The sequence below is a fragment of the Pyrus communis genome, chromosome 1 (genome assembly GCF_041283825.1).
Source record: "Pyrus communis isolate YQ-2024b chromosome 1, ASM4128382v1, whole genome shotgun sequence".
Taxonomy (NCBI): Eukaryota; Viridiplantae; Streptophyta; class Magnoliopsida; order Rosales; family Rosaceae; genus Pyrus; species Pyrus communis.
In genome coordinates, this window is record NC_142565.1 from 3773303 (window position 1) to 3795849 (window position 22547).

At 39.2% G+C, this 22547-nt stretch overlaps 3 protein-coding genes across 4 annotated transcripts; 2 read left to right on the plus strand and 1 right to left on the minus strand.

The window, feature by feature from the left end:
- Positions 1-392: 392 nt before the first annotated feature.
- On the plus strand, positions 393-2790 carry LOC137721373 (uncharacterized). Its single transcript, XM_068460467.2, has 3 exons — positions 393-1010; positions 1133-1298; positions 1530-2790. The coding sequence occupies exons 2-3, from the start codon at positions 1289-1291 to the stop codon at positions 2219-2221; spliced, it is 702 nt and encodes a 233-aa protein (XP_068316568.2). The 5' UTR covers positions 393-1010; positions 1133-1288; the 3' UTR covers positions 2222-2790.
- Positions 2791-4249: 1459 nt separating this feature from the next.
- On the minus strand, positions 4250-7894 carry LOC137719652 (protein DYAD). The gene is made up of 8 exons (XM_068458688.2): positions 7625-7894; positions 7425-7528; positions 6476-7269; positions 5969-6352; positions 5775-5889; positions 5563-5679; positions 4837-5469; positions 4250-4730 (listed from the first exon to the last, which is right to left on the minus strand). The coding sequence occupies exons 1-8, from the start codon at positions 7749-7751 to the stop codon at positions 4584-4586; spliced, it is 2421 nt and encodes an 806-aa protein (XP_068314789.2). The 5' UTR covers positions 7752-7894; the 3' UTR covers positions 4250-4583.
- Positions 7895-8879: 985 nt separating this feature from the next.
- Positions 8880-12574, plus strand: LOC137721209 (uncharacterized). Of its 2 annotated transcripts, XM_068460311.2 has the most exons (6): positions 8880-9026; positions 9151-9262; positions 9706-9847; positions 10100-10326; positions 10911-11168; positions 11301-12574. In XM_068460311.2, exons 1-6 carry the CDS (start codon positions 8956-8958, stop codon positions 11604-11606), a joined length of 1116 nt encoding a protein of 371 aa, XP_068316412.2. In that variant the 5' UTR covers positions 8880-8955; the 3' UTR covers positions 11607-12574. The 2 variants fall into 2 exon arrangements, with proteins under 2 accessions (XP_068316412.2, XP_068316410.2); XM_068460309.2 differs by having other exon boundaries at positions 8890-9262.
- Positions 12575-22547: the final 9973 nt, after the last annotated feature.

Sequence of the window (22547 nt, forward strand, 5' to 3'; positions counted from 1 at the left end):
TTTGAGAACTTCCCCTCACACTATCTTTCGATACCCATCTATAAGCCTTACAAAGAGCTTCATCTTCTTTTCGGGTCCAAGCCCTACTTTTTATTGCAGACGAAGCTATTTGAAAATTATTGAAATAATTGAAGGAAATATTTTTGAAGTGGTAAGAAAATATGAGAATTGAAATGGTGAAAATTTTGTGAGGAATATTGAATGAAGATTTAGGTATTTATAGGAAAAAAAAATTAGAATTTTTAAAAATAAAAAAAAAAATGGCCCAAAAAGCCAAAAAAAAAAAAATTTGAATCCAACAATAAATGGCGTCGGCTAATCATTGGATTCAAAAATTTGTTTAAGAATTCTTGTCAGATATAACTAATAGGATTAATAACAATAATGTCGGTTATATCTGACATTAATTCTTAAATTCATGGCTCAGCCCAGGGCTGATAGGCTCCCTTGGGCAAGCCGGTTGGCCTTTTGGCCATTTCAGATTTCATGGGCCCATGAGCCTTCTAAACAAGCTTTCGGTTGGAGACGATTTCGGGCTATTTTAAGTCTTATGGACCTTTCGAGATGGCCTAAGCCACCGGCACCAGCGACGGTCCTCTCCCATGCCAGTGGCCACGGTCCTCGCCGCACAATCACCGGCAACAGTCCACTACCACCAGGCACCAACCACGGTCCTCTCCCACCAAGCCACCACCAACGGCCACGGTCGTCTCCCACCACAGACCAGCGTCTTCACCCACCACCATCAGCCACCGTCCCTCGCCGGAACTCATGGCTCCTTCATCGTTGTAAAATCTGGATCTCACGTAAGAGTAGAAAACCGTGAAAACAAGAGCACCCAACCCCACGAGCCATCGTCCTCTCCGTATGAAAATCAAGGAACCCATATTTTTGGATTACCAGATTGGGCTTCTGGAAATGGAATCTTCCACCACAGTTAGATTGCCATGATTTTTTAAGATATGAAAATGAAAGTGTTTGTCTGATAGTGTGCTTTGGCGAGGAAGAAGGTGAGTGTTTGGCTACAGGAATAAAGGATGTTTACTTAAGTGTTCGGGAGATTTAAATAAGGACGGGTGTCGTTATTTAATTATTCGTTGTACTGTTGATTGATTTATTTATTTTTCTGAAGGCTGAGGCATCCCACGCTCCGGAAGGCAAGATAAATCCCTAATCAAACCCTAAGGAGCGGGAGCGGCAGCGGCAGTGGCGGCCGCCTTCAATTTCTTCTGATTTTCCCTGAAATAAAATAAAATACTAAAAATTTCTTGCTGTGGAGTTAGAATCTATGGATCGAGGTACGTTTTCTTATTGAAGCTATTTGGTTTTTGATGAAATTCTACTGTTTCTCCTTAGAATCGATAAATCAAATTGTTTAGTTTGTGTTCAATTAGGGTTTTTTAGCTTTATCTTGATATCTGTTTAGTTTGTGAACTGGTACATGCTGATCAAAGAATATAGGAAGGTCGGTCTAATTCTTCATCATCAGCTCGGCTGACTAGCGTTTTTTCTCTTTTTGTTCATGTCAGATTGGGCTGCGTTGTCGAGAGAGATTTTAAATTTAGTTGTAGAGAGACTGGAGACACCAAAAGAATTTAGCTTTGTTTGCAGGTCATGGCGTTCGGCTGCAAAGGATATACAGACCCATTGTGCCGTCACGACAGCCCCTGTGATCTTGATTTCTGCTGATGCAGAGAAAGATGAGTGGCATTTATACAATCCGGTGGATGACAAGGTTCTTAAAACCCAATTGAATTTGCGAAGGCAACGATTCTGTGGGTCTTCAAAAGGATGGTTAATTGTTGTGGATGAGAAACGTGTTGTGTCGCTGATAAATCCATTCCTTTTTGGTGTTGGAGGGAGAAGAGATCATGAAAAGTCAATAATTCGCCTTCCTCCGCTAAGCCCTGCAGATTTGAATCAGCTTCGTGGATCTCATTTTGTCTACAAGGCTACAATTTCAGAAGATCCAATACTAAATGCCGACAACTGCATAGTTATGGTCATGTTTGCGGACATGTACAAATTGGCTTTTATTCGACTTAGCAAAGACAGTAATTGGACTTATTTCCCCGAAACGGAAATGGTTGAGGGAAGATGGTTGTTTATCGCTGAAGTTGTTAAAGTTGAAGACAGATTCTATCTTGTTGATCATTTCCGTCAACTCTACTACGCTGTCTGTGTCACCTGTGAAAGTGGTTTTACGCGGGTTTGTAGTTGATGTGGACTATATTTGCGAGGAATATCTTGTGGTTTGTAATGAGAAAACAATACTGATCGTTCGATGGTGTATGGAGCATTATGACGATCATGAGATAAAGACAAAAAGATTCAGAGTCTTTGAACTAAATATCAGCAAGGGTGAGTGGACGGAGAAGAACACTTTAGGTGACGTTGCTTTGTTTCTGGGAAAAAACTCTTCAATATCTGTTTGTGCTTCAAAGTCGGGATATCGAGCAAATTGCATATACTTCATTCATGATCATCCTGCTTTTAGACCAAGTAGAGCTTTTGATTATGGCGTCTACAGCGTCGAGGAACAGAGGCTTTTAGAAAATCCGTTCCACAGAGATGCTGGGACTCTGATGAGCAAGACCGATGTACACGATATGGATTTTACGGACTTATAATTTGTAGAGTACTATGGTTTGGTTTTGTTTGAGATATGATACAATGAGTTTCTTGGGTTCCCTCATGGTCCTGCAAGCCTATGAATATATACTATGTTGAAGTTGATGTGATACAATGAGTTTCTTGGGTACCTGGTAATATGAATCAGTCTTCTACTCATATCATAACACGTGAATGGATACACAGATAATCTTGTGTGACGGTGTTATGGTCATCGTCCACACTTTTCTGATGTCTTTGGACGTTACCAACTTTTCGATTCCTTGGCCAAGGCTGTCGTTGTAGTCTGTCGACGACTGTGTTCCCATCACTTTCTCAACTCTCTTCTGTTGGCTGCGTCATTAAGTAAGCTGCCCCACACGCATGAGTCTCGGGCTAAAACCTTCTTGTTACCGTAGAAAGAAACTGAAATTTGTGACACCCCAGCTGCTTCAGAATGGCATTTTGATCTAGATTCTTGGTTTTTGAATTTCTTAAACCAAACTTCTAAGAACTTATTTGGTACTCTACTTGAATCTAATTTTTTAAACTCAAAAACAATTTTCAAGTTTTAGATCTTAAAAACTTGTTTAGTATGACTATTTTAAAAAATTGAATTCAACTTTTTAAATTCAAAAACAATTTTCAAGTTTTCGGTCTTAAAAACTTGTTTGGTAGAATTATTTTCAAAAACTGAATTTAAAACTAACTCAAAAATATAATTTGTTATCTAAAATAAAAAAAAAAAAGAGTTTTTAGAGTTTTTAAACTTAAAAAACTTTTTTTTTTCTTTTCTCTCCCTTCTTTCATCTCACTCCAATTCTATCTCTCTCTTTTTTTCTTTCTCTTTTCTCGTTTTTTTTCTTTTTTTACACATTTTTCATCTTTCATCCAATCCACTTTTTTCATTCTTTCTCTCACTCATATTCCTCTATATCTTGTCCGATCTTCTCTTTTTTTTCTCTCCTTTAATCATTTCTTACTTTCTTTCCTCCTCTCTCCTCTTTCTCCATCTTATGCGACCCTCTCATTTTAGATCTCTTTATTTAGTTTAAGTCGTAAAATATAAAAATTTTAAATCGTAAACCAATCAAGTTTTTGAGTCTAAAAAAAAATTGTTTTCAATAAATGTTCTTAAAAAATGTTTTGAGAAATGATAAAAAATTTCAAATAGGATACCAAATAGGCTCTTAGGCTTTTAGAGATTTTTATTTTTATTTTTAAAAAATTATATTATCAACACTAAAAGGGTGGGGAGTGGATTTTGTCTCATAATGGACTAGCAATAAAATGGTTTAAATTCGCCTTATCTATTTGTCCTCAGGCTAAACACTTCTTCCTACCAAGGGAAGAAACTGAAGTTCTCTTCAATTCCAACGGCCTTCCCCAATTCGTGTTTTTGGAACTCGAATCGTTGGAAAATTTGGAAGAGTTGGAAGTTGAAGATGCAATTCCAAAGCTTAGCATTTTCAAATTGTCAACTGCAAGCGGTTAAGGAGGCTCCCCATCCAAAATCGAGTTCCATGAGACAAATCGGAAAAAATTTTGCGGTTTAAAGAGTAAAGTAATGATTTTTTAATTACAGAAACAAAGTTAGAATAAAATCGAATTTGAAAGTCGTAGTTAAAAGTAAGCATTCATAAAAAAGACACATATCATTGCCTTATTATACGAAATATTAATCATATTACCCACGCTCACACATGTGTGTGACAAAATTTAGCCTCCTTTTGATTTTCTCACTTGGACAAAACCAATCTTTATCCGAGTCCAAAACGGCATACCAGCAATTTTAGAATAAAGCCAGCAAAAAACCTAATTTTTGGACTACAGTGCAAAATCCCTAATCATGATGTATACCTAGATACAGTTATTTCTATACCCGCCAATTTCCTATAATTATAAAGTTGCCCTATAAAGTATACCCCATATATATTTAGCTCCCGCTGCTAGATGGATCCAACGGTCCAAAATCAACCCTCCATAGAAGTGCTAGGAGTTCCCACAGCCATCCACCATTTCTCTCCGTTCCACGTAGAAGCAGGAGAGGCGCACCGCCTCTGCTGATCATCACCGTTTCTTGCAGTTTCGTCCACCTCCACCTCCTCCTCCTTCACCATCTGTGCATTAATTTCCACACAAAATAATGTAATTAGTTTAATTTAATTAGATGATTAGGGCTGAGGAAATGATCAATTAAGAAGGAGAAGGGGGTGAGAGACGTACACGTGGCAGAAGATGGTGATGTCTTCTGTGGTAGGTGGTGAGGGTAGTGATAGCTTCACAGCTGGTTTGGGGATTAGGGTTTGGGGCTGTTGTTGCAGGGAGCTCGTTGAGGTTTATGAGTAGGGTTTTACTGATGGTGACGGTAGTGGAACTCTGGGTCTCTGGGGCCAGGACAGGTGGAGGAGCGACAATAGGAGTTGAAGACGGTATTGTGGTCACATTGCACAATGTGGTGGTGGTCACTGGGCGCCGCTCAGCCACCGGCTTCACAGGGGGAGTGGTGGGGCTGATGAGGGGGCGGGGGGCGGAGGAGGAGGATGAGGGTGGGGTGGGGACCACAAAGAGGTCATGTGGTGGGGCCAGAAACTGGGAAGAAGGACTAGGAATGTTGGTGGGGCTGCCCATGTCTGGCCAGAGAAACGTGCCTTGCGGCTTGCATATCCTGAACCCACTCCTCAGCCTCTCTATTTTTGCCGCCTTGCACTCCGCCGCCGCAGCCGCAGCCGCCTTGTCTCCGCCGCTTAGTTTATCTTCTTCTTTCTTCTCACCGGCTGGTTTTGCTTCCGATGGTGGTGGTGCTCCTGAAATTGTGACTGCATCTTCCTTGCCTGATTCGAACATCCTGATTTTCTCCTGCATTAACATTTAAACCTCCACCAATCAATGCATTCATTAAACGCAATTAAGGCAGACATAATTAAGATAATTAGGGGGTCAATTAATTACCTTAATTCCGGACAAAGATTGAGTAACCTCCATCATTTGTTCTTCTTTTTTGGTCACAAACTCCATCCTTTCTTCATCCATCTTAGCTGTCTTCTTCTCTAGCTCTGCACAGGCCTCCTGCAAAAATGATAAAACCCTATCAAGCATTAAGTACAGAACTTAATCAATATTAAGAAAATATAATCAAACTTAATCATGAACAAAGTCACAACCTTAATCTGGATTAATGAACCGTCACGTTCCAAGTCAACACCGGTCAAATTAGAATTTGAAGCGGTCACCATAGCCAAACCAGCATTCCCTTGCTGCTTGGACTCCTTCATCTCCCTGTAAAAATCCAGAGTGTGTCACGAACAGTTAAGAGACTAAATACCATAATTAAGAGACTAAAAACGTGTTTAACTACCTTCTAATCTTGTCAATTTCTTCACGGAGCTTCTTAATCTCTCTTGCACAAGTGGGGTCCTGGGTGGGACTATCGCCGGGCTTCCACCCCGGCGGAGGGGTCCAGTAAGGATCTTGAACCCCAGCCTCCTTCCGGATGTGGACCAGATCAGCACTCTCCAGCCAATACTCCATGGCCCCATCGGCGTTGTGCCGCCGCCTAAATCTCTCCGTCCCGCCGGGCGCCACCTTGCCCGCCATGTGTTTGAGTAAATGATCCAGTAACCCCGTGTCTCCAATCAGCCTCCGAGCCTCCGCTCTCAGCGCCGGCCGCCGTATTGGGTTCCCAATCGCCGCCCCTTTCTCCTTCATCACCTTCAACATGTTCTCCTCCGCCAGCTTGTACCTGCAAAAAACCCAAATCAAGTCAAGAACCCACGATTATTAAACCCAAAAATCGACCCAGTTAATATAATTAACAGATGATTAAACCCAATTAATGATATTACTGTATTAATCTCATTCTCACCTTCCTGCTGACCATCTTGCTACTGTGTGTTTAACTTTAGCCAATTTTCTGCTGCTGCGATCAGGAACTGCTACAATATGGTTATTCTGATTCGGAGGCTTTGCTCTGGATTTTGATCGCTTTTGGGTTGGAGATTTGATTTTTCTCTTATTATCGGGACGCTTCCGCTTCCGACTCCGGAGGTTCATCTTCCATGGCAGAACATGAGGAGCAGCTTCTTCCTCTGTCTCCTCACCTTCTTCTTCTTCTTCTTCTTCTACAATGCCATCGTCTTCGTCTATCACAGTTACTACTTTCTCAGTGAAACCATCATCGCTATCTTCCTCCAGCTCCATTACCTCCTTTCCCTTCTCCGTTTCTTCATCGTCAGAGCCAGAGCTCGGTGACGACTCGTGCCTGCGGAGGTAGCGAATTTGCCGGCGCTTGCCCCACTTCACCATTCCGGCGAACGTGAGCTCGGACCAACACGGACCCTTTTTAGGAACCACGCTGCTAGCAATGGCTCCGCCTCCGCCACTTACTGCTGGGCTCGACAACGTGCTTCTCGGGTTATTCTTCAACGGAGGTTGAATGGCCCAGAAGCTCCAAATGTTGCTCCGATCTATCATCTCCTGAGGTGGGATTCTCCGGTAAAGCACCTCCGACGCCATTTCCGGGGACATCACATACTTCTCGTTGAGTGCCGGAATCTGTTTGGCTTCTGGTTTTAGATACCCCTTTGCGGGAATATGAGCGTGGAGAGAGTGAAGGCTCGGAAACCTCACCGCCACTTTAAACGCTCCCTTCGCACTCACCTGTATACATATCAAACGACCCCAAATAAAAAACCCCATTTGATTGAAACCAACAAAAAAAATAAAATAAAAAACTGAAACATATAAACCAGATTCAAGAACAATGGCGAAAATTATCAGTAGGTTTTATGGGCAATGAAAATATGAAATAGTACCATGACGATCCGTACGGCCCTGAGCTGCTCTGGTACTGTTCTTCCATGGAGCTTGGATTGGTCCATTTGGTAGAAACAGCCGACTTTAATGTGCTCGATAGTATCTGCAAAATACACAAAAGAAACCATCACATCAGGAAAAAAAAATGAAAACGAAACGGTAAAGAGATGAAGACAATGTGTTCGATGAAAGTACGTACCGAGCGAAGAAACGGGGGAGGAAGAAGGAGAAGCAGAAGCAGAGGAGAGCAGCGCATGTGTGGCCAAAAAAGTGCTTTTGCATTCTGGCTTTTTTTGGACTTGCTTCTTCTCCAAGTACTTGCTCATCCTCTCCAAGAAAATCGAAGGAAAAGCTCACTCTTTTCACACTCCCACAGAGAAATCACCACTCAGTTAAAAACCCAAGCTTCCACCAAAAGCTCACACACTTTCACCGCAGTAGATATTTATAAAGCCTGCGGGATGCAGACCGATTTACCCAAACAACCTTCCAGAATTTACCGCTGGGTAAATTCGATTCTGCATTATTCGGACGTTCATGCGGGTTTGTTTGTCTGCAATCTCATAAATACAGAGATCGCTGCGGACACTCGACGTCGTTTTGCCTCTGCTGAGCTTTGCGTTCTGCTGCATGAACCCGATAATCTCGCGCGCGGCGGCTTCTTCACGCGCGTTTGTCTTGGCGCGTGGGAGACAGGAGGAACAGTGACTTTGAATGATAGGCGTTTTGATTGGTTGCCTAACTGAGTTTTTAACGTGGAGCGTCGGATGTGTTTCTTGGTTGTTGGGGTTGGAATTTCTTGGCCGTTGGATCTGTTTGGGGTGACGTTGGGTTTGGCGCGTAGGCGTTGTGATGGGATGAAAGTTGTTAGCGGGAGAGTAACGGAATGGAGAGAGAGAGAGAGAGAGAGAGAGAGAGGATTGTTCTTATATGGATATATTGAGGTGGATGGTCCCGTGGACCATGAATCATGAGTTATACATAAATTGGTACGTCTAATTTATCAAGTAACGTTTTACGTTGTAATGTCACGTACTATGGCTTAATGCCACAACTCACATTTGTCACATATTGAAAGTTTGCATCTTTACATTAATGTACATTCAGCCACTCAGTACTATAGTCTGTTTGTATTCTTTTTCGCTTAAAAGTAAGAGGTCTTAGGTTCGAATATCGTTGATGTCGAATTCGATATCAAATTAGGTTGCTCATTGTGTTGTTTAGCCGAACTCCTTATTTTTTCTAATGTAAAATATCAATGTACTAAAAAAAACATTTGATACCAAGTACAATTTATTTTCCTTGTTCTTGAAATATAGTTGAGAGTGATCCACATTCCGCACAGTACACACGAGATTTGATCGGTCTCCCCTCAACTACCCACGTGTCAAAATCATGGCCACCCACGTGTCCATCCTCAAGGGACATTCCCTCCAAAATGATTGGGCCTGCCATTCTTTTGGGCTGAAACAAAACCCTGCAGGTGGCCTTTCTTCATCTGGCCGCTATCTCAGACTGGATACAATTCCGATGTACGACAAATCAAATCGGCAGCGTCAAAACCGAAATGGGTTTACTTCCAATTGGCTTCCAGAACCGCGGTTTAAGTTTAACCCATTTCTTAATCACAAGTCCACCGCCCCACTTCCAGTTGCTGCCAGCTCCAAAATTCACACATTTTTCACAGATTTCCGGCAACAATTTCATCAATTGTTTACCTTTCAGGACCCAGAGATCATCAGTAGCAGTTAGATCAGTTGCCACTGAAGCAGCAGCATCACCAGCAGCAGCAAAGATGGTCAAAGCCATTCGAATCCACGAACATGGTGGCCCTGAGGTCTCTCTCTCTCTCTCTCTCTCTCTCTACATATATTGTTTACGAATTGGAATTCTGGGTTGTGCTTTGATTTGTATGAGAAAAACAGAATCAGCCCAATTTAATTAAGAAGCCTCTGAGTTGTTTTTATTGTTTGTAATTTTGACTCGTTGAATTTGAGAATTGCTTCTAATCTGTGCTATGATAATTTATTTGGAAGTGAGCATGCTTGTTGATAGATGATAAGCTTCAATTTATACTGTCTGGTAGAGAGTTTATAGTGCCATATCAAGTGCTTTTCTTATATAATCGTTCACATAAGCCGGCAATTGGACCTGAAAACGATTTATACTCCTTTGATGCTGATCATTCGATATCCATTTCGTTAAAGTTTTGCTTTGGTTATTAGTTTATGCCAATAATTCCCAATCGTTTTTCTTACTTTTGCAATGTGATCATGTTAGGTGTTGAAATGGGAAGATGTGGAAGTAGGGGAGCCAAAGGAGGGCGAGATTCGTGTGAAGAATGAGGCCATCGGGATTAATTTCATTGATGTGTACTACCGCAAAGGCCTTTATAAGGCTGCTACGCTTCCCTACACCCCAGGTTTTGTTTCATTTCATTAAGTTCACTAGTTGAATAAAATTCATTTTTGGGTAACCTCTCTGGTGAGTATAAATTTCGACAAATGGTTAGGAATGATTGGGATGAACTTAAAAACAAGAATGCAGAGCATGAAATCAGATAACAGTTCCCACCGATATTTTGATTGTGTATATATACATCTGAAACTTTATCGGGCACTGCAGATGTAGTTACTAGTTACCCTATTTATGTATAAACCAAAACTGATTTCAGGTGTCGAGGCTTGTGGAGTCGTGACAGCTGTGGGACCAGGTCTAACGGGCAGGCAAGTTGGAGATCTTGTAGCCTATGCTGGTCAGCAAATGGGCTCATATGCGGAAGAGCAGATCCTTCCTGCAAACAGAGCTGTGCCTGTTCCTCCTTCCATTGATCCTAAAGTTGCAGCCTCCCTCATGCTTAAGGGTACGACAGCTCAGTTTCTACTACGCCGCTGTTTCAAGGTAGTTTTACACATGTACCCGCATCTGCTTTTTTTAATCTCTCTTGAAAATAAATGTGGAATTGCAGAATGTTTTTGTAGAGCTCTTTGTTTCATACACACACTGTTCCTGTCAAGGTGAATATTTGTTACTAATAATACTGGTCACTGCCAGCAAATGTAAATCAGTAAATGAAATTCAGTGTACCGCTAAACCAACTTTAGCTATTGTCCCTGTTTCGGCAACGTAAGCTGAGTTGTTTGTAACCCTTTCATGTGCGAATCATGAGCACTCATAGAAGTTGTTCTCTCTCTATTAATCTGTTCCTTTAAATATCTGATACAAGGGAAAACTGCCATTCCTTCTCTTTCACTTTTTCATTTGTGGTACGCTTCTTGTTTCCGTTATGATGGACAGTCTGCGGAAATAAGAAAAGCATCACAGCTAAGTGTGAAAAGTGAAGTGCTTGTTAATCTCAACATATCGTCATTCTACAATTGCATGCCTAATGATGGCCATCGTTTTTCCTAATTTTATGAATGTTTTGAAAAATTGAAACCTTTGTTGCTTTTGTTATTAGATCTGACTCAACCTTTGTTATACAGGTCGAACCTGGACACACAGTCCTTGTTCATGCAGCAGCTGGTGGAGTTGGATCCCTTTTATGCCAGTGGGCTAATGCCCTTGGTGCGACTGTCATTGGGACTGTATCAACTAAAGAAAAGGCAGCTCAGGCCAAGGAGGATGGATGCCACCATGTCATAATATACAAGGAAGAGGACTTTGTCACTTGTGTGAAAGAAATAACATCCAACAATGGGGTTGAAGTTGTCTACGATTCTGTAGGGAAGGATACGTTTGAGGTAAGTTATACTTGTCTTATATTCATAAGCGTGTCATGATTTATCCAAACTACTCAACTCCAACATTGACATCATCTAATAGATAAGTAATGTTTTCAACTATGAATTCTTATCGGGAGGTATTGTTTTCAGGGATCACTGGAAGTCTTAAAACTTCGGGGATACATGGTGAGTTTTGGGCAGTCATCAGGTGCGCCTGATCCAGTTCCATTATCAGCTATTGCAGCGAAATCACTCTTCTTGACTCGGCCTAGCCTCTTTCATTACGCTGTAACTCGAGAGGAATTGTTAGAGGCTGCAGGAGAGGTATTTGCTAATGTTGCATCGGGTATATTGCGGGTTCGAGTGAATCACACCTACTCATTATCTGAAGCAGCGCAGGCACACGCAGACCTTGAGAACAGGAAAACATCTGGATCTATCGTTCTTGTCCCCTAGGTCTGAAGCGAACATATACGAGTTGGTTTGTTCATTTCAAAAGCTTTGCGGTATGTGTGAAAAAAATTACGAATAAGGAACGGAACGTCGCCTTCCGGTTCCGAAACTTGTTATACGTGTTGTGTGTGTGAGTGTCCTCCACTTTGTTCTTCCTGCAGCCGCCGACCCTAGCTAGGGTCGGTGGCAGTCCTTCTCTTCTCCTTTCTCCTTTTTCCTTTTCTTTCCTTTTCCTTCTCCTTCATCTTCCATGTACCCCCGCCTAGTGGCCTGTTTGCATCTGTTTTCTTTGAGCTCAGTCCCTTTTCCAACTTCTCCCATTTCTTCCTTTCTTCCACTTTTCCCCTTTGTTTCCTTTCGTCTTCCTTCCACCTTTTCCACCTTTTCTCCTTCTTTCCACCATTTCCCCCTCCTTCCCCCCACGTTCCCCAATCCGGATCGGCTTCATCCTTCTTCGATCTCACAGTCCGGCTTGGCTCCCAGAGTTTTTCAATGCGATTTATCGTGCTTCTCCCGGAAGGTGAGTAGAGTTTTGGCTCGGGTGTTCACACCATCTCCTTCAATTAGTTTGCCTTTTTGGCACTGTTGCTAGTGGGTTTTTTCCCGCTAGCTTCCTTCGATTTGTGGCGGTTTACTGCTGTGGTGTGCTGTGGAGGAGTTTGGGGCTCTGTTTTGGGGTTCTGTTGTAGCGCTGTTTTCATCCAGCTTTGGGCTTTGGTAATTTTGATTTCTTGATGGGTGCAAGGGTTGTTCGTTCGGCAAGCGGGTTGATGGCAGAGGTAGAAACCTGCTAGGGTTTGCTTTGGTGTTTTTCCTGTTTCGGGCTCAAAACTATGTTTTAGGCTGTTGGGTTACTATGGAGGTCTGTTTGTGTGTTTATTGTATTTGGACCTTCTTTTTTGTAATATGTTGTGTTATACATAAGGAAGTTTTAATGAAAAGTTTACGGTACTATGTATTTTAACGAAAAATCATATTTTTACACTAAAAAGTCAATCCTAGTACTATTCATTTTACCTTTTATTTTCTCCTTATCGTTAAAACTCAAAGTTTTCAAGTAATTTTCATTAGTTTTCCTTATAAATAAAGTAAACCTTAAAAAGAGACTTGTGATGTAGTGAACCTCAATTAATTTCCATCAACATAAAAAGGGGTGATTTGTATGAACAAAACTTAAAATTTTACAAATTGAGAACAATATTTTTTTTCCCTGTATTGTATATGGTACGTAAAACCGACGACTCATGGTTAGAAATCTAGCACGATATTCAATAAAATATTGGACCACATGTTTTTAAATATGCTTATGATAAGGTCGGACATTAGTTGAAAGTTTTTTGGGCTGGAAAATGTACAAGGTGAACGCAACGACGAGATATCAGATCCAAGTACACCAAACCAGGCCTCTAGTCACAAACCCTGATGGGTCTCATAAGGAAAAGGAAACTGACAACTTACTCACCAACCCTTATGGCTCTTAGATTATTTTCCCTTATTGTCAAGTCAAATTTAGGCGTTTCATCTCTCTTATCACGTGAATGCACACACATTTGTCTCGAGATTGCTCGCGTTACTTGAGTGACGTGGAGTCCATGAATCATGAGAGATTACCAACGTTACTTGAATGATGTGGGAAGCATGAGTGGTAGGGAGGGTGATCTCACAATCTATGTCCATCTTCTCTTCTTCATAAATTTAAGAAGATGACATAACATGAGTTCTCTCCCATGCCACTCATTTTTATTGATCCTGAGAGTCTCTCCCTTTTCCCTTTCATGCCACCCCAATTAGAGATTTTGATTTTGATTTCAAACAATTTTCATCTTCTTTTCCAATTTTGTCTTCGTTAAGATTGATACAATTTGGTAATGTTTATAATTTTTTTTTCTTTCTCTTGATGGTTTAGTAGATTCGACTAGATTTTAAGAACTTGACCACATTTTTCTCGAGAATTGTTACTAGCACTTCAAAATAATTATCTTGTACTTTTTTCGTCTTAATTTTTTCAATAAAGAGAAGTACCAGATGACTAGAGTTTGCACGCAACGCCCATTGACTGCTACATGGTGCTGTTCACTAACACTGTCCGATGAGGAGGCCTCCTTTAAATCAACACCACCAAGATCTCCATCTCACTCTTCAAATTAATTGCGACCAAAATCAATGTAGACACTAATCTCTTGTCACAAGCGTACTTAAAAAAAAGTTTGTAACTACCCCAACGTGGAGTGGTTTTAATTCGCATGTATTAATTTACTGTTTTACCCCATGTTAATTAAGTTAATTTTTCCAATTGTTATATATATATGGAGGGCTTGATGAAAGAAATTACAAATGCTTCACCAATTTCAAATTCACATTCCACACGTCTTGTCATAGGTTCGATTTTTAATGATAGTGAATCACGCGATGATAGTAAGAGGATGGCTGAAATGCCTTTACAAGTCTTCCCGACCTCTGAAGAGGTGGACTACCGTACCTTTCCCTCGAGCTAATCCCCTTCGAGAAAAATCAAATTATGTAATCTATTTGAGTTTTTCACTTATTGAAATTAATTTATTTATCACCAAATTTGCGATTGAAAATTTGGTTTATGCCGCGCAATTCAAACATGCCGGATCGCATGACTAATTTTTTCTTGCTCGCAGAAGAAGATGAGTGTTTGGTGCATTTTATCAGAAAACTAATCATTAATTAGATGTTCAATCTTGTTTGTTTGAAATGCATACCACACTTGTTTATTCAATTGAAAGTGGAGAATTAAAAAGTTTGTGAATCCAACACTAGAATGCGTAATTCAAAATTAACAGGAATTAAACCAATTAATGAAAATATTTGGGCTGAAACATTAGCAAAGTGAGTCCAACAAGCCTGATATGTTATATAGAATGAGTTTACTATCATGTAAAATTTATGCGCTTAATTAGATGCGTTGTCATGTGTAAATTTTTCTTTACGTAATAATTCATTAATGAATAAAGATGTCACGATAACGGTGAACTCGTTATAAGTATTGATTATTCACCCGTTCAGCATCCACACGACCAAGAAACCAGTATAGTCCTCTGCCAACAATGTTCACCATTACACAAATGTTATGCCCAGAAAGCTGACCTTGCCACCGGGATTGTCAAATTCCCAGCATTGTCTTGTATTTGTTGCTTTATTTATTTATTTTCTAATTGGCAAATGATTAAAGTAATAGAAACTGAATGAATCATATCCAGTTATTTCCTACCAAAAGAAATGAAAATCATTACAAATCTGTGTAGATTAATTATTTTCGTTTTTTTAAAGTTTAATTTCCCCAGATTTAAAGTAGTCAATTTGTAATGGAGAGAGAATAATTATAGCATACAAAAAGAAGTCCGATCAATATTGGATCAATTTGAAAAGAAAAGGGTGGATCTTCCATTCGGTGTTGGAAAGAAAGATCATAAACTTTGGTGATATACTATGTATATAAAGTTGAAGAATTAACGAAATAATTGGCACAATAATAATAATAATAATAATATGAAGCATGTGGTTTAATATCCTAGTGTATAGAGTGTTAGGTTTTTAATCCTGCGTGTTGGGTTCGAAGCTCTCCCTCCTTTTAATTATTGTAATAATTTCGAATCCTTCTTATCCTCATAATAATAATAAAATTAAAAAAAAAAAATCAAAGGAAGAGAGGAATGGTTGCAATAGTGTCAGCCAACGTTTTTGACTAGAATTTTAATTCAATTAATAAATGGATTTGAAAGGAAAGGAAAAGTTATCATGAATTTCAACGAGCATTATTTGTATTTTGAAATACTCATTTTGACTAGATTTTTAATTCAATTAATAAATGGATTTGAAAGGAAAGGAAAAGTTACCATGAATTTCAACAAGCATTATTTGTATTTTGAAATACTCATTAAAATATATTGAGTCTAATGAAGTTCCCATATTAGGCTCATATATGACTGCAAGTTTAGTGGTGGAGCGAGAAATTTATAATGGGCTCATAAAATAGAATTTTCTAAAAATTGATCAAACTTCAACTTATAACGATTATTTTTTATTTATTTATAAAAAGAGTACGATATTCATTAAGATGAGAAAGATACGTACACAAAAGAGGATAGGGTGCATCAATGGATCTTGATAAAAACCTTGACGGGGCTTTCAGCCCGGTTGAAGGGAAAAAGACTGTCTTGCCAATTTTTAAATTTTTTCTGCAAAAAATTCATTCCCAATCAATCAATCAATCAATACAAAAACCCTAAAAATCCTATAAATCCAATATGAGAGAAATACTGATATGATTGGGATATTGTGATACAACCAAATACGATAAAGAGTGACTGGATGAACTTAAACACCGGAGAAGCTTTGAATTAGGATATATATATGAATATGTAAATTTTGGGTGGAGAAGGCGTTTGCGTGTTTGATAAGTCTTCAACTTGTTTGAGAATTAGCGTGCTAATTTTCTTAAGTGAAATAGAACACAAACAATTAATGTAGTTTTGGTTTATGTCAATTTAAAAAATATTGATTAAAGATCTCCTTGCTTCATTTGTCGTAGTTAATATAGAGGTCAAATGAAATTTCAAAAAAAAGAATTTTATATGTTATTGGGTCAGCAGCAACCAATGCCCCAGACTCCCCCCGGAACATTCAAAGCTTTTGACCATCCTTTTTCTAAACCATCCTCAACGGCTGGAGAACGTGCGCGTTTTTGAATCCGTGCCTATGAATGAGTCAGTCCGACTCTCGTTGAACGTTTGACAATGTTAAGAAGTTGAGAAGATCAAATTTTATGTGGAAAATTTGGCCAAAAACTCTGATATATTCCATACGATGAATGCATGAAAATTCATGCAGAATAATTAAAGCTTTGATTTTTCTTGCTCAAAGATGATAAGGAGCTAGTCCATCTGTAGAGACAGAACATGAGGATCAGTCATATTCACAACCCCACCTGGAACTGTGAACAGTCCTTCATACGGGTCGTAGGCTCCTGGCTAGGCATATCAAGTAAGTAAATGATTTAATCCACAACTCTAATATGATGGATTAATCCAACATAAATCAACCTTTATATATATGTAATAATTAGAGAATAATATTGATTGTGATTTGATCTCTAGAGATATCAATGTGGTGTTTTATATTGGAAGTAGGATTGTTGGAAACCTTAATTGGATATGATTATGATACTTAACTTGAAAGCTAAGAAAGTAAGTTTAGGTTTCTTTTTTGGATGGAAGCCCTAGCTTTTAGCCTATATCAATACCAAGGTTCCAAAAGACGCTAGACGCTAGATGCTAGTCGAGCGACGGGCTGGGCCCTAGCGCCTAAGCGCCTAGGTGGGGGCCTAGGCAGATTAGGCGGATTTAAGTAATTTTTTTATCCATCATATAAATTAATTCAACTTACTACTTAATATGTAAATAAACATTGAATAATATGTTTAAAAAAAAAAATATATATATATATATATATATGTGTAAGAAAATATGTAAAATTTTAGCCCTTTTGTATCATTTTCTAAGCCTATAAATTTTTTTGGGCCTTTTTCATTAATAAAATGTAAGGTTGGGCCTTGTATTCCTTGTTTCACCCTTGAATAGAATTGTCCAGTCCATTATAGATTGGCGCAATGGACCCTAACAAAAAACCCAAAGCCATCTAATCCATTTATTATTCTATATTTCCTTTTAGAATGAAAGAATACACCAAAATACTCGTACCAGCCTCCCGATTCCTAATCATTAACTCACATTTTTTCCAAAAAAAACCCTAAGCTGCTTATTGCAAAAACCATTGCTGCCGTCAGCCATATCACCACATCTGTAATTGCAGATCCATACTCTCTCTGTCGTATCGTATACCATCGTCACACCGAGAGGGAGACGACGAGACTCGGGGAGAGAAGACTACGAGACGCAGAGTACCCAGATTGGCCAGCGTCCGCTTGCTTCTGGGTAGACGGTTGTATTTTCCCAGACTGTCCAGCTTCCATCTAGCTCGCCCAGCATCCGTTTAGGCCGCCTAGGCATTCGCCTTACATTATAATAGCTTTCCTGATTTAGTAAACGATTTTGGGTTAATCGTGGCGGAGCACCGTTGTCTAGCGCCTAAAGCATTTTTTTAGAACACTGATAAATATCGGTCCCTATAAACCCTAGAACACATGACACAAAAGCTTCCCATAGAGCATTGTCATACGGCTAGGAGTTAATAGAAGACTTAGTGTTTTTCTTCTCAGTGCAATACTTTATATGGCTGCTGCTAAAGCTTCATTAGGTTAAGGTTTGATTTCTTTACGTGCAGTAATTACATGCATGAGTTGTCGATGCAAATTTCAATGTCTTCAGTCTTGACAAAAATGTTCCTACAAAACAATCAACACTTTTGATCAAAGACCAAAAACCTCATGCGTCCATGAAGAGTGGGAAGAGACGGTTTTGGCCAATGGATCTCCAATGCCTAAATTAGTCTCTCTGATAAGAGTGAGTGCTTAAGGTTTTCTGTGCATAGAAAAGGCGTACCATTTTTTTGTGGAGAAATTGGGTATTTATAGGAGAATTGGCCAGCAATTAGGGTTGATTTTGGTGAGAATGTTCCCAAGATATTGTGTAAATAATATCTTGAAATTAAAGGTAATTATCCCTAATTAAATATAATTGGGATAATTACTTGATAGGGTTTATCTTCAATTGGGAATGCATTTATGATAGGATTTAGGGATAATCCTATCACTAAGTACCTTTGACCACGTGAAGTGGAGCTCTGAGTAGTCCTAGGATATTAAGCTGCGCGTGGGATGGCCAGCTCATTTAATAAGGCTAGTCTTGTTTTTTTTGGCTAAAAGTACATGTGTCGCCTCCATGATTTTTGAGATTATTTTTGGCTCCACATAAGTGTTTTAATTGTACACCCTTAAAGGATAACATAGCAATCATATGCTCTTTTAGTATCTACATAATTCATATCAACCGAGGTGCACAACACGTAGATATTGTTTTCAAGGATCGCTGGATAATATAAAACACCCCATTAAGTAAATGATTTAATGCACAACTCTAATATGATGGATTTATCCAACATAAATCAACCTTTATATATATGTAATAAGAATGTATAATTAGAGAATAATATTGATTGTGATTTGATCTCTAGAGATATCAATGGGGTGTTTTATATTGGAAGTAGGGTTGTTGGAAACCTTAATTGGATGTGATTATGATACTTAACTTGGAAGCTAAGAAAGTAAGTTTAGGTTTCTTTTATGGATGGAAGCCCTAGCTTTTAGCCTATATCAATACCAAGGTTCTAAAAGACGTTAGATGCTAGTCGAGCGGCGGGTTGGGGCCTAACGCCTATGCGCCTAGGTGGGGGCCTAGGCAGATTAGGCGGATTTAAGTAATTTTGTTATCCATCATATAAATTAATTCAACTTACTACCTAATATGTAAATAAACATTGAATAATACGTTTTTTTTAAAAGGAAAATATATGTGTAAGAAAATATGTAAAATTTTAGCCCTTGTGTATCATTTTCTAAGCCTATAAATTTTTTTGGGCCTTTTTCATTAATAAAATGTAAGGTTGGGCCTTGTATTCCTTGTTTCACCCTTGAATAGAATTGTCCAGTCCATTATAGATGGGCGCAATGGACCCTAACAAAAACCCAAAGCCATCTAATCCATTTATTATTCTATATTTCCTATTAGAATGAAAGAATACACCAAGATACTTGTACCAGCCTCCCGATGCCCAATCATTAACTCACATTTTTTCCAAAAAAACCCTAAGCTGCTTACTGCAAAAACCATTGCCGCCGTCAGCCATATCACCACATCTGTAATTGCAGATCCATACTCTCTCTGTCGTATCGTATACAATCGTCACACCAAGAGGGAGACGACGAGACTCGGGGAGAGAAGACTGTGAGGTGCAGAGCACCCAAATTGGCCAGCGTCCGCTTGCTTCTGGGTAGACGGTCATATTTTCCCAGACCGTCCAGCTTCCGTCTAGCCTGCCCAGCATCCGTTTAGGCCGCCTAGGCATTCGCCTTTCGCTGTCTAATAGCTTTCCCGATTTAGTAAACGATTTTGGGTTAATCGTGGCGGAGCACCGCTGTCTAGCGCCTAGAGCATTTTTTAGAACACTAATAAATATCGGTCCCTATAAACCCTAGAACACATGACACAAAAGCTTCCCATAGAGCATTGTCATACGGCTAGGAGTTAATAGAAGACTTAGTGTGTTTCTTCTCAGTGCAATACTTTCTATGGCTGCTGCTAAAGCTTCATTAGGTTAAGGTTTGATTTCTTTACGTGCATTAATTACATGCATGAGTTGTCGATGCAAATTTCAACGTCTTCAGTCTTGACGAAAATGTTCCTACAAAACAATCAACCCTTTTGATCAAAGACCAAAAACCTCATGAGTCCACGAAGAGTGGGAGGAGGCGGTTTTGGCCAATGGATCTCCAATGCCTAAGTTAGTCTCTCTGATAAGAGTGAGTGCTTAAGGTTTTTTGTGCATAGAAAAGGCGTACCATTTTTTTGTGGAGAAATTGGGTATTTATAGGAGAATTTGCCAGCAATTAGGGGTTATTTTGGTGAGAATGTTCCCAAGATATTGTGTAAATAATATCTTGAAATTAAAGGTAATTATCCCTAATTAAATATAATTGGGATAATTACTTGATAGGGTTTATCTTCAATTGGGAATGCATTTATGATAGGATTTAGGGATAATCCTATCACTAAGTACCTTCGACTTTTTCCACGTGCAGTGGAGCTCTGAGTAGTCCTAGGATATTGAGCTGCGCTTGGGATGCCTAGCTCATTTAATAAGGGTAGTCTTGTTTTTTTTGGCTAAAAGTACATGTGTCGCCTCCATGATTTTTAAGATTATTTTTGGCTCCACTTAAGTGTTTTAATTGTACACCCTCAAAGGATAACATAGCAATCATATGCTCTTTTAGTATCTACATAATTCATATCAACCGAGGTGCACAACACGTAGACTTGAGAGACTTCCAAGTTCACAATGAAGTATTCACTCAAATTGATCAGGAAGTAAAACAATAAGTCACCAAAACAATTTTTCTTGGAGGAGGGTTGGTTTACTCGGGTGATTGATCTGCCATAATGTACTCCTACCTATAGCACTGGTAACCGAAGTCAAGCATATATATGACGATCTTCATGCATGAGTAGCCGAGAGGAAAGAAACGGTGGTAGATGATAATGATAAAGGGTGTCATGTCTGGAAGGGCAGGAAGAATGAATGTACGAAAGGTGCCATGGAGTGAGGAATATCCCTAGTCCCATGTAAGACAACTAAATGCACCTCGAGGTGCTGTCGAGGAACTAGGGTTGAGCATAGAACAGGCAATTGAGCCACTTGATCAACCAACCTGTTTATATGTATCCATTCGACCAACCGAAATTTTGGCGCTAATTCTACTGCCTTGACTTTTCAAAGTATTCAAGAAAGACAAACCTCAAAGTACGCCGCGCACGGGGACCCTATAGCTTTCACCAAAGATTGTGCTTGTACGGGTCTCTTACTCGTCCATTCATCTGGAGCATATGGACATTCCAAGAAACACTTTTCCCTTACAAGCCATTCTTGTGCTTAAAAGCTGGCATGGAAGGAGTTTTATGTACTCCTATATCCCTTGTAGATCTCATTGATATGTTAATAACAAGGAATATGCAAGTTTTGGATATCTCCGTATATAGGATCCGTGCCATTGTGAGATATTTAAAAATTTTCCACCAATACGCTTTTTTCTCTTCAGTTGTTCCTTGAAAGAGTGCACCGTCTGTCTCTAAAGCGAATTTAGAAAACAAGATAACATAGTAGTTCTTACCCACATGGTCCACTCCCTTAACAGGTCCACATGAATCATAGTTAGCAGCTACAGTTAAACCACCTGCCTTCTTCGACTGGAGGCCAATAGTTGTGTGAAGTATGAGCAATAAGCCTTGTTTGATGATGTGAAGGTAAAAATGTCATTTTATGTTTTCTGAGAGTAAATTCAAATCCCGGAGTCAAAACATTTATTAATATAAAAAATATTTCACAATCTCAAACAAATTACCCCTCAATCAAATGCTTTTCGCTTTTTGGGAGTGATTTCCAATCACCTTCCTTTTCACCTTTTTTTTTTTTACCCAAAAAAAAATAAATGAGAAGTTCAATTCTGGTGGTAGCTGCCTACTCAAATTATACAATGGCGTTTATGTGAAAGAAAGAGGACTTTGTCGCTCGTGTGAAAGAAATAACTTTTGATAATGGCGTTGATGTTGTCTATGATGGAGTAGGGAAGGATACGTTTGAGGTTTAAGTTTTACTTTTCTTATGATCTCCATAAGTGTGTCATGATTTACTCATATGTTGCTGCATATATATGCCTAACCAACTCCAAAATTGACGCAAGTGACTTCTAACTCAGTTGGTCAAGAGCATTCGACATTATCTGATATATAACATTTATTTTGGACTACGAATTCTTACAAATAGATATTGTTTTCAAGGATCGCTGGCAGCGATGAAGACTCGTGGGCACATGGTGAGTTTTGGGCAGTCATCAGGCGAGCCAAATCCAGTTCCCTTACAAGTGAATTCAATGCACCATTTCTAATAATTCGCTTGATTAAGATTCCAATACTTTACTTGAAAGAATTTAAGCTAGGGTTGTAAAGACTGATTGCATAAGCTCAACTCAATTGAAGATGAGTGAGGTTCTGCCTTTATTATATAGAGATTACAAGATAAGTATGTTACAATATAAACGTATAGTAGATTACAAGTGAATTCAAATTACAAATATAAACTGATAGAGTCTAAGAAGAGATAGGACTGCGTTGGGTTCTTTATTTGGTGAAGAGTCATTGAGTTATCCAAACTAACTTTGACTTGGTGAGCGGGACTTAGTGTTGGAAA